At 34.0% G+C, this 16,789-nt stretch overlaps 1 protein-coding gene across 2 annotated transcripts in view; it reads right to left on the bottom strand.

Moving 5' to 3' along the window:
* Window positions 1-16,789, bottom strand: part of Pbx3 (PBX homeobox 3) — a 211,055-nt gene that overhangs the window by 35,864 nt on the left and 158,402 nt on the right. For both annotated transcript variants that reach the window (XM_010613549.3, XM_033759127.1), the window contains 2 exons: window positions 14,613-14,854; window positions 1,482-1,672 (listed from right to left, as the gene is read on the bottom strand). In XM_010613549.3, the coding sequence (XP_010611851.1) occupies window positions 1,482-1,672; window positions 14,613-14,854 (433 nt within the window). The remainder of the gene's footprint in view (window positions 1-1,481; window positions 1,673-14,612; window positions 14,855-16,789) is intronic.

Here is a 16,789-nt window from a genome sequence, read left to right as displayed (position 1 = left end):
AAAAAAAAAAAGAGCAAGTGAGATCCCAAAAAAAAAAAAAAAAAAAAAAAAAAAAAAAAAATCTTACGAAACAAAATCCAAAAGGAAATATACCAATATATATATAAGTAATTTTCTTTAAATCACAAATACAGAGTTCCCTTTTATCCTTCTTCTGTTCAGTGTATTTACCAAATTTTCTGTAGGGCATTTGCCTTTTTTAATAGAAAAAAACAATAAAACTTAAAATCTCCACAACAAAAAAGTACTTCAGGCAGGGACAAGTTGTGGATGGCCTTAAATACCAGGCTATAAGGAGTATGTAAAGAGTATTGAGCAATGACAAACTCTGTGGTCTTGTTTTTTTTGGTTGGATGGTTGATTTTGTGCTAGGGCTTGTACATGCTAAGTACATGCTTTACCACTGAGCTATTATACCTCAGCTCCAACAAACTACTATAGTTTTTAAGCATAGCATTAAGGCATTACAGAGAAAGTATGTGGAGGATAAGCAGGAGGACAGTGAGCCTGGGAACAAGAAAACTAGGAGGGTATTGTGCTAGTCCAAGTAAAGAAGGAAGAATAGGAATTATACAAGGAATGAGGAAAAGAGTAAAAGAAACATCGAAATGGAACACTGATGAGTCCTAGAGACTAAGTCAGCAAGAAGAAGCCAAAGGTGATACAGGGTTTTGCTTAACTGGGAAAATGGTATATAATCAGGTGGCAAATGTGTCCTATTTGGCTCAAAGAAAGAACACTGGCATGAATACTCCTCCATACTTTGTTTTCTTGTAGAAAGTTACTTTATTTTCTTTAATATTAAGAGATTTGGATGAAAATGATTACTTCTGTCAAGTTAGGAGGAGAAAAAGCAACAAAAGAGAAACACCTTTCCAAAACTGACGGCAGTTTATATTACGACTTCACAAGTCTTCTGTGTCACTCAGTAGATTGATTATTATCATAAACAATATATTACCTAACTCCTGTGAAACTTGGTGAAAACATGGTAACTTTCATCCCTACAGAAGAAACTGTTAGGCTCTGTCACTTGAACTTATAGAGCTTAGGGCTTTGTGATAATTGCTATTAATGAAAATATCATTTCTTCTTAGGAGTATCAGTATCTCCAGGTAGTTCCATATAATCAGCACAAGTAAACATTTAAGAAATTCTTAGAAAACAAACTTTCATGCAGAAAATTATCCTTAAAAATACTTTCTTAGCATCAAATGGAAAGGCTTCCTATTTTTAAATACATTAGTAGCGGCGCTAATCTTATCATTTTCTGACTAAACTGGTGGCTAACTAGCACTTCCAGACAAGAAGCCTGACAGCACAGGCACCATGTCTGTCCACTGTAGAGAAGATTGTCCATTGTAAAGAAAAACTCTTAGAGCCAAATTAAAAAATCTACAACCAACTGGTCAGTTTTACAGAAAATAACAGGTAAGGATTGAAGAGGGGAAGCCATGCAATAGATGTATGGCCTAACATACCTGGCATCAAGGAACCTTGATCTTAAAATCATAACTGCTTCACAAGTGCTTTGTTTGAGCTGCATCTGAATGGAACTAAATTTTCGATGGATGATGCCCACCATTCTTTCGATCTCTTTTGGGGAAATGGGACGTGTTCTACTCTGTTCTCGCAGAAGGTTCATCACATGTGTAGTGAATTCATTACATGCCTGTAACAGAAAAAGAAAATCATTCTTTAGGAAACTGGTATTTTATATTATCACACTCAGACATTACATTAACTCATCTGAATTTCAAACTCATTTGCAATTGTCAATGGCATTATGAAGTGGGTAGGGTAAAATGAAAGCAAAGATACTTATGAAATAGTGGTAATACAGTAGATGGAGCAGCAAGAATTATAAAACTATGAAAGTTCAAATATGCAAGGGAGATATAACAGTCAACTGTCATTCCCACCCCATCTTATTCCAGCACCAAAATAAGTTTTTCCCATGAGAAGATGCTTGATTCTACCTATATATAAGTGTGTGGTAACTGTTACTACTAAGTGCTCTGTTTTCTCTGGGGCTTTACATTTAGTCAACAAATGTTTACTACAGGGTAACAAAGTTCAAACACTTCCAAGTACTATAAGAGATACAGACATGAGCAAGATGTAGAATTGGCCTTCAGTGAGATAAAACATATAAAAAACTAATTCTCACACAAGACAGTCAGTGTAAAGTCTAACAAGACAATAGGGGAAATGCTTCACAAGTTCCAAGGAGAGAATATTCTTATCTGGAGGCTTCAAAATAGAAGTGATGTTTGGGCTTTAAAGAATGGGTAGGATTTTTGAAAGGTATATAAAGATAGAAGTCAGGAGAAATTCTAGGCACAAGAAAATCCCCATGAATAATGGTACTGAAAGCAAGTTCAGAGAATGGCTAGTAGAAATAGAAAAAATATATAGAAAAAAGAAGGGATTCAGATTCTTTTCTTGGTTTGGTGCATGGGATTGAACCTGGGGCCTCACATATGCAAAACACAAATCCTACCACTGAGCTCCCCCAGCCCTATCCTAGGAATTCAGGTTTGAATTAACACGTAACATAGGGCCTTATATGTCAAATATTCCAAATGGCCTAGAGTAATTTAGCTGTAGAGCATTCTTTAGTGAGTAAATGCCATTCCTGTAAAGGAGCTTGGCTCTTCAGGAGGAGCAGCTGAAAAATAAGAATCAGGCTTAGGTTTCAAACTTTTTCCTCAGATACTGTCTCTTTCAATTTACCTACCTTCTTTTGCATCTAATAGCTGTGGAACTGGGCCTACACTGAAATTCAGTACTTCCTTGATAAATAAAGCATCAGTCTGTATTCTGAATAAAAAAGAACATCTGATGCTTTTATTAAAAAGACAGGATGGGAGCTTCTGCATCTTACTTCACAGGTACTCCTGGTATGACAAACAGAATGATCATTGACCAAGGAAACACACATTTTTGAGCTACAATAATGTCCATTTCCCTATAGAGAGTCTTTGCTCATATACAGTACATGATAGTTATTCTAACTGCTCATTAAAGAACCTTTCAAGTACACTTAATCTTTTATAGGGTTTTCCTATTTCCAAGGTGAAGTAAAATAAATCTTGCTTAACACTTATCTGAAGTTTTTAAAAGTATTTTTTAATCTAAGAAATTACAAATTCCATGTGAGTAGTAACCCTGTTATATTTATAGGACTCTTCAGAGTACAGAATAGTGCAATACACATAATAAGTATCTGATAAACTTCTACAAATTGGTGGACTTTTATACTACAATTCAAGAGTGAGGGTACAATTGGCTTATCAGTAAATTCACTATTCTTGAACCATTATGTGAAGGGTTCTAAATCTTCAGTCCATGGAGGTTTAGGATGCCTGTGACCCTCTGAAATCTTATGCAAGGTGTCTGCCGACATATATTCCTGAGAGATGAATCTGAGGTTTTTATTAGTTTTCTTCTCAGATTCTCAGCCTTATAGTTAAAAAAGGTTAGTAATTATTTTCCTAGGTTATGATAGAGAAAAATTTAAGGAATGTAGACTAAAACCAGAAGTAGTTCTATAAGGAAGCCAAACTCTTCAAACAAATCCTCAGTAGCACAGGAACTAGAAGAAAGAAACAACAACTGGGATCTCCTCTTATTAAAAAAACTTCTGCACTGTAAAAGAAACCATCAACAGAACTAAATGACAACCTACAATGTGGGAAAAAATTTTTACCAGCTACTCCTCAAACAAAGGGCTCTTATCTAGAATATATAAAGAACTCAAAACAATCAGCCCCCCAAATATAAAGACCCGGTTCAAAAATGGGCATCTGAAATGAATAGACATTTCTCAAAGAAGTAAAAGCAGTAAGTAAATATATGAAAAAAGGTTCCACATCACTGGTCATTCGAGATGCAGATGAAAACAACACTGAGATTCCACCTCACCCCACAAAGAATGGCTGCTATCAAGAAACCAAACCATAACAAATGTTGGCGGGGTTGTGGGGAGAAAGGAACCCTTTTCCATTGTTGGTGGGAGTGCAGACTGGTGCAACCACTATGAAGATCAATATGGAGATACCTCAAAGAGCTGGGACTAGAGGTTCCATTTGACCCAGCCATCCCTCTGCTGGGTATCTTTCCAAAAGAATTAAGAGTCCTATCACAGTGATATATGTGCACCTATGTTTATAGTGGCACAATTTGTAAAAGCTAAAACTTGGAAACAGCCCATTTGCCCATCAGTTGGAAACTGGCTAAAGATGTGGTTTTTCTATAAAATAGAATACTACTCAGCCATAAAGAACAAGAAATTAGATTCATTCATAGGAAAATGGATACATATTAAGGCTATACTCCTAAGTGAAATAAATAAGTCATACATGTGTAAATAACAAATAGTTTCTCTGGTGTAAAAACTATAATAGCAGATAAGATTCTAATGAGATAATTAACAATGTGAAATAGGAAGAAAGGGCTTAAGGTGTAGGGAAAGTGAGAAGGGTAGGGGAAAGGTAATAAGGGAAAAGAAAAAAATATTAGAAAATGAAAAAATGGAAATAAAGTGTTTGTAAATGGGGAGGGGAGGAGGGGGTAAAGGGAGCACAGGGATAAGGGAATAAAATGAGAGCCAAGACCTGTCATGTAAAGGTACAAGATCCCAATGATGAATGTAACTGTACTGTATACCTAAAATGTACCAATAAACTAAAAAAAAAAAGTAAATTTAAGACTTCTGCCACTACATAATCAATTTGGATTATCTTAGGCCAAGCTGAAAACAAGTGGTCTTCAAGCTGAAAACAAGTAGTTTTCTGTCTTGAACTGGCACCAAGGACATGGCTATATAATTACAAAGTGTGCTCAAAGAACATGGTGAATGTTTAAATAAAAATAAAGTTTATTACAGTAAAAGACACATGGCCATTAACTACCCACCTAAACATATACTCTCCTTTGCTTCAACCACACTTATCCCACTTTTTGGTTTCTAAAGCAGTTCTGGAAGTCCTCTTTCATGAGTGTCTTTTCATGGCTGCCTCAATGTCTTGAACTGATTCAATTTCTGTGGTATATACTACATATACAAATAAAAACATTGATATGTCCTCATCCACGTTACTCACAGAAACTAGCATTGTGCAACTTGTGATTCTTTCCCCCAAATCAAAATGACTATGAAAGGTAAATGTTCTGAATAAATTCAAGACATCAAGGCACCAAGAAAAAGACATTCATGAAAGAGGACTTCTAGAACTGCCTTAGAAAGTGGAAAGAATGATGGCACAAATGTGTTTAAAGCAAAGGGGAGTATTTGGGGGGGTACGGTAAAGTTTTTTACTATAATAAATTTTTAAATATTCACCATATTTTTATCATGCCTTATAAATTCCAAATTAAGTAATCTGACAAACTCAGCCTTTATTATCAGTAAAATGAAGAAAACTGAACTGGAACTATTTCTTCAAAATAATATTAGCAAATTCTACAGTTATATAGTTAGGGCAAAAGAATGTTAACAGATAGTATAAAAATACAGTATATATTTGAGAACTGCTGGGTTAAGTCAATTTTCTGTCTAACTTTTTGCAGGCCTTCTCATTTCTATGCCAATATGCATAATAAATCTCTAAGAAATAGTATATTCAACTTTATCCAAATATGACCACAAAACCTCTCTTCTCAACTGGGTGTGATGACGTATTCCTGGGAAGCTGAGACATGAGAATTCCAAGTTCAATCTCAGCTTGGGCAATATAGTGACTTAGCAATAGCCTATCTCAAAATTTAAAAAAAAAATGTTTTTAAAGACCAGGAATGTAGCTCAGTGTAAAGACCCTGGGTTCAATCCCCAGCACAGCTAAAACAAAGCCCTCTCCCAAAAGCTCTTATCTCTGCAGCAGTGCTATCAAACAGAAATGTATAGTGAATCACAAATAAAATTTTTACAATTTTCAAGGAACCAACATTTCAAAATTCAGGTGAAATTAAGTTTAACAATATATTTTATTTAACCCAAATGCATGAAAAACAAAAATTATTGAGGTATCCACATTCCTTTGGGTATTCTTTGAAATCCAGAATATATTTTGCATTTATAACACATCTCAATTGAGACTAAGCTGACTTCAAATTTTAGCTAGCTATATGTGGTTAGTGGCTAATATATAGTACAGTACAGCTCTAGAGCATCTTATGGACAACAAAGAAAATGATTTGAGAATATTAAAATACATAATATATATATTCATATGATATACATATAACACCACACATTCACATAACCACATTTAGGAGTGTCCTTGGTGAAGCATTACAAATTAACTCTCTTATTACACCTCAGCCCTTCAGTATTTTGTGTGATAAAATGGGAAGCACAGAAAAAGAACTTCTAGTGCATATCACAGAATGACTGCCTTGAGAAAAAGAATTTGCCTGGTTAAATTCTGAGCTGAAGTCATTTTTCTTTTCACAGAATGTCATTTTTACTTGAACACAAAATTGAAAAATTCTGATTATTTGGTTGGGTATTTGGTAAATGTTTTCTCAAAAATGAACCACATGAGCATGTCATGTCAAGGAAAACAGCTGGTAAAATTTATGACAATGATAAAATTTGAGTTTTCAAATGGATATTAGAATTTTGAAAACCTGCATCATAGTGAAAACATGAGTTTTCCTGTAGATTTTTCAATCCGTTCAGTGTCGATAGTAATAACTATGATTCGATACTGTACAAAGAAATGTGTAAATATTTGGAAGACATGCCTAATTCAGTGAACCAACAGTTTCCAAATGATCAATGCATTATGTTACAAAAACATGCGTAGGCAGAAAATCTACTCAAAGTGTACACTAGATTGACAGATTTTTTTAAAGGAATAGAGTATAAACAGTTCTGTGATATAGTTTCAGATTACACCATGCAACTAACCTTTACAAAACTACAATGTCAAACTTTAGTATGTCAAAAAGGAATATTCATAATTATCAAAAATAGCCATTAATATAGTCTTCTCTTTTCCAATGATCTATCAGTGAGGCCAGATGTTCCTCATATACTTCAACCATATGACAATAGATTGAATGCCAAACCAGATATGAGAATCAAGCTGACTTGTATTCTGCCTAACACAAAAGAGTTTGCAAAACACAAAATCAATGGCATTCTCAATACATCCTCAGATTTCTTTCTGAAAAATAGCTGCTTCAGTCATTTGAGAACTAAAGGCTTACTATTATCTTTAACAAATACTTTTAATTTTTCCAAATTTAATTTCTATTATATAAATATTGATAGATATAATCCACAAAACAAAAGGTCTTAGGGGAGGTATCCTATAGTTTTTAAAAGTCTAACTCTTATGACTGAACACTTTTTGAGTATTGTTAAGAAGTATAGAAGCAGTTCTAATTTGTACATGTAACTTTGCTAATTCTTAAAAACCTAGTCACACATTATGATAACATATATGATAGGGTACATATTTTGGTATATAACTCAACATTCCTGTATGAATGATATCTAGGATGTTAGCTCTCTTTAATTTTTGTTTGGCTTAATTTTAACTTCTCCAGAATGGGTATCTGCCTCTGGTTTCTAAGGAGAATCCAAAGGCTCATATGAGAAAAAAGGGTTAAAAGGAAAAAAGTTTCTGCATCTAAAAACTCATAATTTCCTAAAACATTTGCTGAATGTCTCACAACTTATTAAGTGAAGCCATCTATGAATGCAAATGTTGATTAGCAATTTGGCAATAGCCCAACATTCACAGAATTCACATAGCTTTTCTTTAAACCAGTAGTTCATACATGATTAATTAGAACATCTCATTTATGTAGTGTGCACTTTAGCTCATTACTCTAAGTAAAATTCGTTAAGTATTTACATTTAGATAATTAAAATCTGGGTACACCCTTAAGAAAGATGCATATACTTTAGGCAAAATGATTTTTTTTCTTTATACTACTGAAAGTAAATTACAGCCTCATTCACAACATCAGCTGTACCAGTTTCAGAGCAGACAGAGCACACTGCCTCACCTCCTACTCAATAAAAGGTACACAATTTTTAATATATAAATGCAGCAGAAATGACCAAATAATTGCAGTGTTGTTTGGAAGATATTGGCACTGATTTGGTTTATGACACAAAATGCTACTTCAAGCATCTATTATATCCTCCAAGATATATTATTAAATAGGTGTTTGGAGACATTAACCATTACTTTTCCACTTAAAAATTGAAATCAAGTAGTAATGGAAGACTTAAAACATTTGGATTCTGGAGAATGTATTAGTGATAACTTTTGAGTAATAAAACTATTCCCTTCATATCTGTATATATTTTATTTACACACAAAACTAAAATTTTCAGTTTTCTTTATGATGGTACTTTCTCAGTTGCAGATTCAAGATTCACTCTTCTTCTTGTCTAAGTTTACATAACTGAATGTAAAACTAAAATCAGAGAGTGGGAAAGTGATTGTAGAGGAAGTTTTAAATGATTCAGTGATCAATTCTAAGAATGGAGAAAGTGTAACTATCTAGAGAAGCCAATTGTAGATGAGAACACAAGACTCTCTATTTTAAAATCTACTTGGGACAACAAAGAATAAATCTCTTTTAAAAGTAGATGCCCAGCCAGGTGTCGTAGAACAGGGCTATAGTCCCAGCTACTCAAGAAGCTGAGGCAGGAGAATCACAAGAGTCCATGAGTCTAAAACCCCCCTGGGCAACATAAAGAGACCCCTATTTCAAAAAGTAAAATGATAAAAACATAGATGTTCCTCAAATTTGCAATCAATTTCTAAATGTCTTTATAACTTCACAAGTAACTCTAGCCTACTATAGATCTTATATTTATTGAATGCTTATTAAATCAATAAATTCTTATTTTGGTATAAAAGTCAACACTTAAAAGATTCTGTCTAAGCCAGCAGAATAAGACTAATGTGCTTAAGAAATAGTCATAAAGGTGAAATATCAGTTGTATCTCAACACTTCTTACCTAATCACATGGTTTAGGATCCCATCTCATGAAGGTTTTATTATATATTTTAAATTCTTTGCACAGAGTCTACAACATAATGCTCAGTGAATGGCAGCTGTTATTGACAATGAAAATGGCAATTTTATGAAACTCATATTTTTATGTCATTATTCTATAATCAAGTCCCTACTCTGGTAATATAATACACTTCTATATCCTTATTATCTGAATAAATACAAACATTGCTTTCAAAGAAGTTGAATGCAAGTGTTCAAATATAAAACAATTCATTTTATTAATAAAGTTCATGGTCATAAATGTAATTGTTACAAAAAAGCAAATCAACTCATAATTTGCAAGAGGAAAAAGGGGGATACTCAAAAACTCCTTCCAGCCAAGGAAAAGCATTGGCATGAAAACCAACAAGAACTAAAATTCTAACCATGGAGTAAGGAATGAAAAAGCCTTGCTTGGAAACATGATATACAAAGTTTACACTGGATAGGATCCTTTTGTCTATCCCACTTAACTATTAAGAAGAACAGCAAAATGGAATTAGGCATTTGTGGGCTACAAAATCTTTAATATGATAACATCATCATTTTTTAACCCAATACAAGCAAAAGGAATTCTGTAAGCAAATGTAAGCACTTAATGTCGAGATCCTTAAAAAGTACAGACATGCCTTCACAGTGGTTTAGATTTTTCACTCATTCTCCATTCCCCTGTGATCTCGAAATCTTACATTCTTTCCACAGTCTTTTGCTACTGCCAAACAGTACCTGATCGGTCTTGAGCATATTCAGTATATATGCATAGTTTCAATGCTTTGCTGAATTTGGGACGAATTCTAAAGATAACTGTGAACTCAGAGAGCAGGTTCCCAGATGCTTGGGAAGGGTTGGGACCCTTACAACACTTTTGCCTTCAGCAAAAATGTATTTCAATATAATTATAGTAGATAGCTTTCAATATGTCATTTCTATTATAGCTGCTGTAAATTATAAAGTAAATTGCCTGTATACAAGCATTTCTTCTGGTGCAAGCAAAGAGGATGAGCTGCACAGAGTATGATATATCTTTTCCTTTTAACTGAGAAGAAATGTTATTTCATTTGCAAAAATAGTGTGTTCATTTCCTTTTGGAAGAGGTAGGGAAAGCAAGAAAAGCCTTCAATTCTTAAAAACAAGGCTTTCTAGAACCCTTGTTAAATTCATTAGGATTTTCCTATTCTAACAGTTGGGTCTTCAATTATAAAAAAAACATCTTTGAAAGGTACAGTAAAGACACTTTTTAAAACTTGCAGTTAATTAACAAGAAGAGAAGGAATCAGGCTTGCCTATCAGCTAGAGGAACACAATACACCCAAGATAAAGTATCATAAGACAGCTGCAAGCTTTGCAAAATTGTCATATTCCTGCTAAGTATCAGAATCAACAAGACAAAAGAAAAAAAATAGTTTGGTTTCCTTTTGGGTAGCAGTAATGTTCAAAATCTTATTCTAGTATATATTCCATGCCTTATACTCCAAAAGCATTATAAGTGAATTTAGATAGGTACCATCAAGAATCATTAAATCTGAGCTTACCTAATGGAAATGTATGATCACTAGAAAAAGTTCATATGCTGAACAGGAAAAAAGACAGGATTTTAAAGACAATAACCATCTTTAACACACACACACACACACACACACACACCCATGCACACATAATTCAGCCTTGCAGTTTGGATATAATTTTGCCCATACTGTAGCTTCTAGTCTGTTTAGCTTTGTATGTACAGCAGTGCTTACAAGGTACTTTAATTTACTGCAGTAGTGGTGTTTTTTAATTTTATGGCAATCTAAATCTAAACAGGCTTCAGATACATTTTCATTACAGCTTCACTGAAAACACAGTAGAGTGAATAACTAAAATTACAATGTAGTTTATTTCTTTTAGTAATATTCAATGCAGTTCTGTAATGAAGCCTCTATCTTAACATGTATGTTCTATTTACTGATAAGCCCTCTGTCACTTAGAATACTCATGATCACTTTTACAAAGAAAAACTAATTTTTTGAAAAAAAAATTTAAAATATTTTTCCATGTGCTTTGTCTGCATTTCAAATATAATCCACCATGGGAAAATTCAATAAAATCAAAATACATTTAAATTGTTTACCAATTCTACATGGGTAGCTGCAAAATTCAATAGACAAGGATGACATATTGTCAGAAACTGATTTTAATACCTGATTCTAATACTAATCAATAAGTGACACTGAACCAATCGTTTAATCTGTGAGTCTCATTTTTTCATCTGTAGAATGGAAATTACAGTATTATCTATTTTAGAAATGTTATCCCTTTACTTCACATAGCCCTGTTTAGTCCTTCTGGTAACACCACAGTATAGCCCTGAAAGACCCATATGTTCCTGTACCCTAAAGAATTGAAAGAAAGAGTTCACTGTTTTGTGGCAAAAATCATCAATCTTGGTAACTTAGGGATACTATGGACAGAGAAGCTATAAAAGCCAGGTGCAAAGGCAATAAGAGAATTAAAACAATTCAGAACCTATAGAAAAAAGTTTGTAAAAATAAACTTCGCTGATTCTGCCAACTAATCATCACACCATATCTTTTTTTATCCATAATACTGCATAAATTTCATATGGCTTCTGAAAGGAAAATATATATATCTAAATGGTTTTTAGACTATATCTAGAAATATGATTCATGATATTGTACATTTACCTCCCGATTTTACACTTAAGGCAAAATGTGTGTGTGTGTGTGTGTGTGTGTGTGTGTGTGTGTGTGTGTGTGTGTTGTTTGTTTGTTTGTTTTTGGTACCCACGATCAAACTCAGGCCCTTGTGCTTGCAAGGCAGGCAGCAGAACCACTGAGCCAATCCCCGGCCCTTTATATGTGTACTTTTAAAGAAAAGAAAAAAAAAAAAGAAGAAGAAGAAGCAGCAGCAGCCAACAAAACACCCACCCTGTCTCCCTCAAAAATCTTGGTGATTTGATTCTGGTATTAGCTGGGATTAGGATTACTAAAATTATCAGGGGGATCTTTTAGGGTATTTCTAAAGCAATGAGGCTTAAATCCTTGCCACTGACAGCTAGCCAGCTGTGCCCAACTTTCAAAGGGGTGATAAGGAACAAGGAATAAGGCAGGTGTACAAAAACATGGCTGGGGATAAAAAACAAAAACAAAACACCTTAATTCTTCAGCCAAAAAGAGGGCCATTTGGCCCCTAATATTATACTATACATATTTCCAGGCAAGGTAAATGGTGGTATTTACCTAGTAAATATGTATAGAAGTATTTAACATAAAGTTATGCAATTAGAATTATACTACAAATTAGAACCATTTCCTACTGTTTATGCTCAAGGCAAACTTTTCAACCATGACTTATTTTGTTTACACTCAATTATTTATATGTCAAATAAGAAAGCTAGACTTTTTTCATATATATGTATATGATAATTTTCCCAAAATTCTTATTTGTACATTTTCCACCAAAACTTATTCCTACAAATGAGATACACTTTTAGATCCCAGAAAGTCTTTATTTAGAAAAATAGAAAACATTCTATAGCACTAATTTACACTTCATTTTAAGTTCTAAGACTACATAAATCTTTTTCCCTCCCTCAAAACACATTCATCCCTGGGACATAAGTCAGCATCCAATACCATCATACACAGAATATGAGAAAAGGCAATGGAGTCGAGGAAGAAATATAATACAAGTGAAATTATTTAGGAAACTTACAAGAAAACCAGTATTAAAACTGAACATGGGTTTCCAGGGATTAGTGGAGAAAGAGAGGTGGAGGGAGAAAAAGGGATGAATAATAGCACAGAGGTTCTTTAGGACAATGAAAATATTCTACATGATCCTATTAGCTTGCACAATCGTCCAAATCCATAAAATGTACATCATGAGTGAACCTGAATGTAAGCTATGGACTTTGGGTGATGACATGTCATTGAAGATCCATCAAATGTAATAAATGTATCACTCTGGTAGGATATGCTGATAATTGACAAGGCTACGCATATGTGGCAGCAGAAAGTATATGAGATTTGTCTGCAATTTCCTCATAATTTTACTGTGAACCTAAAATTGCTCTAAACACAGAAAGTCTTAAAAACAAAACAAAACTTACCAGGACCCTCACTTAACACTATAGTATATGGATTTTAAGAAGTAACTGCCCATACAAGAAAGTGTTTACAGGTGAAATTATACCATGACTGAGACTTTTAAATTTTCCAACAGAAAGTCAAGGGGAGAAATAAACAAATTAAGATTTGAAAAATATTATTTTTGGTTGAATCCTATGAAAATTATCAATATGCAACTTTTTGTTTCTGAGGCAGGGTCTTCCTATATTATGCTACCCAAGCTACTCTTGGAAGTCCTGTGTTATTGCTGTCTCAGCTTCCCAAGTAATCAGAATACAGATACCTGCTATTCCACCCAACTCCCAAATCTGTCTGACCCCATAACTTGGTAATTTGATAGGATTCAACACAATACTATTTTCTTATTTCTGTGTATGTTTAAAAGTTATCTTTTAGAATGGTTTTTGTTTTTGTTGTTGTTTGTTTTTTTATTTTGGTACCAGCAACTGAACTCAGGAACTTGAGCTTGTGAGGCAAGCTCCTGAACCACTAAGATAAATTCTCGGCCCTGAATGATTTTGAAATTATCTTCAAATGAAAATTCTAATCAAATGAGAATTCCTCAAACTAAGAAACATTTTAGCCTTTAAATATGTGTAAAATGAACCACCATTTTACTGTATAGATTGAATATAGAACTCACTTATTCTCCTCCATATTTTAACATCTCTAAAATTTGGAAGCACTTTGCAGTCAATGGAATGTTATACTTAAATTGGCAAGGCTGATGATTTCTTGGTGGTACATAAAACAATAATACAGCTTAAACTCTAAGAAGCACAATTACTACAATTGCTGAGAACAGAATTTTTAATCCTTATTTTCTTTGTAATCATAAATTTAGCATACAACACCTAGTATATTTTAGCCTAACATACCCATAATTATCCTGGGAATTCTCATCTTCAGAAAGACAGGCCGGAACCTGCTTACTTTGTGAAGTTAGCTCTCTATATATAGCATATATACTACTATATAGTAGTCTGGCACACACAATCTGTAAGAATTAATTCCTAGGAGAATTCTAGAGCTCACAGCATAGGAGATAAAAGCTCACTATGCAATGCCTCCTTTAAAAATTGTTAAAGTTCATGAACAAAACCAGCTCATATAATGTAATTACTACAGAGCTCTGAAGGTCACCAAGTACATAGTAAGCCTAGGGGGTTGGGGGAAGATGACTGCAGGTGTGGGAGCAAGGGCTCGTGCATGTAAAGAATAAATAAAACTAAAACAAGTAGGGGCAATATGATAGGGTTAGCTTCATCTCCAAAATCTCAACAGGTCTTCATTTCATGACTCCAGCAATTCACTTGGATCTTGGCATTGCCCTTATATATTTTGCTCTTCACATTAACACCTACCCCTCACAGCCCTCAGAATTGTTAGCACTGTCTAGTAGAAGAGCAATAGAGGGTTTTGTGCAGGACTATGAGAGTGGCGGCTGCTGACCTGTTCATATTTCTCCAGTTCTGTGTGATAGATTTGTCTGATCTGGGTCAATTTGGCTCTGTAATCTGAGTGTTCAATAGAGTTATCTGAAGAACCTCCAGAGGCTGCCGCGGCTGCAGCTGCTGCCGCCGATCCCCCACCTTTCTCAGGACCTGAAACCCCTTCTGCCAAAAGCATATTGTCCAGTCTCATTAGCTGGGGATCGGGAGGGTCTTCCTCCTGGGCTCCTCTGATGCTGAGACCTTCAAGGAAAAGAGAGACAGAGAAGAAGCGAGAAACAGAGGACAAACAGTGTGAGTATTTTGTTTATTTGAGAAAATGATCAAACAACATCAGTGTACTACAATTCATGCTGAGAACTTTATTATTCACATTTGATCAATATGTATACGTATGAAAATTACTTTTAAAATAATATTGACGTGCATGCTAGAATTTCTAATACCTTCCCAAATTATCCCATATTGGATTCTTAAGAAAAGGTAACCCTGACTTCTTAGAATAAGCATAATAATCGTACAAGCTTTTTACATGTAGATGATTTAACCATAAAATGGAAAGGGGGAAAATTGAGGGTTTAAAGAAAGAAAATAATTTCAGGGACATAAAAAAAATTGAAGAGATGGTTATTCTGTCTCTGTACAATTGGAGAAACATAATTAAAATTCTCATAAATTATTCCAAAGCTACATCAAAAATTAGAATATAAACAGGACTAGATGGCTTTCCCATCATGTAATTTCAGAAGAAAATACATAAAATGAGGTAACTAGCTACAGTTACCATCTATGTAGCTACAGTTATTTTATTTATATATATATATACATATATACATACATACATATATAAACACATACATATATATATTTTTAAATGTTTGTATTTATGCAATTGTCAGCAAATTATAAAACCAGGACCCTAAATACAGTATAAAAATGTGCCACTGACATGGCAATACAGTGCTGGGCACAGTAGTCTCAATCTAATTTTGCTTTTAAATCAAGAACTTCCTAAGTGATGCCCAGTCAGCAACCTCTTCTGAGTACTAAAGATCATAGCTGACAATTCATAGGTTTAATCAGGTCACACAGGCTTTCTGCCAAGATGTTTTCAACAACATAGAAGACAAAGTTTTAAAATAATTATCATGGTATAAAAAGCACTGGAGTCATGACAGCTTAAAATCAGCATTTTCATTAATGTGTAACACAATCTAAACTATCCCAGCCCAATTAACCTCTGTAAATCTGTTCCCCACACTAGTTATGAGGCTTCTTGGGAAAGAAGGGGAGAGGAAATTGGCATCTTGCATGTTTGCATTTGGATTCTGCCTTTTACATCTGTGCCTGTTATTGTTTATCCACAGTGGTGCACACTCTGTGTCTACTGCAACTTACATGACAGTAACATCTACAAGCTGCCAAGTACTCAACTGATCACCAGCTCTGTGATTTTATATGCTAACCTAAAACTACCATCAATTCTTTTAAGAACAGACTTCATTCGTAGGTGTCCTGAATTATGCCCATAGCATGACAGAGCTCTTGGCTGTCTTAACACAAACACACAAGTTTAATTCCCTTTAAATACTTTAAAGCTGTCACTTTCATTTAAAAGTACATTTCAGAATAACTTCAAGTGGATAATGAAACTAACTCACAATAATTTAAAATTATATCTGCTCCTATTCAGAGGCAAATAGGTAAGATTCAAAAACTATAATATACTAAGACAATAAATTCATTTAGAGAAACAAGAGTTGTATGTATGACTCTTACAGGATAAAATCTGTATGAATGCATTCATTGTTGATAACCAATTTGGTTATTTCTTTTAGAACACCACCACCACCAACAAACCTACCTAATATGGATATAGAATGGGCCTCATGTTGGTTAAGTTGGTGTTTTTAATTTAGTATCCTTTATTTTCTTCTCTTCTAATTACTAAGCCTTTTTTTTTTTTTTTTTGTACCAGGGATTGAACACGGGTCCTTGCATTTGAGAAACTACTAAGACATTTTAAATATTACAATTTTATGGCCTAGACATGCTCATAGTTCATACACCAAGTTTTCTGTGTACTTGGCATGCACTGAGGGCTTACTAAGTAATCTTATCTTGCACTTTGGGCTCTGTCTCATTTTGTAATATTTGTTTGGGAATTCCTTAAGCATC

The sequence above is a fragment of the Fukomys damarensis genome, unplaced genomic scaffold, assembly GCF_012274545.1.
Source record: "Fukomys damarensis isolate Sample0158 unplaced genomic scaffold, DMR_v1.0_HiC HiC_scaffold_36, whole genome shotgun sequence".
Taxonomy (NCBI): Eukaryota; Metazoa; Chordata; class Mammalia; order Rodentia; family Bathyergidae; genus Fukomys; species Fukomys damarensis.
The sequence above is the reverse complement of the archived record's forward strand: the minus strand, read 5'-3'. Positions and strand labels throughout refer to the sequence as shown.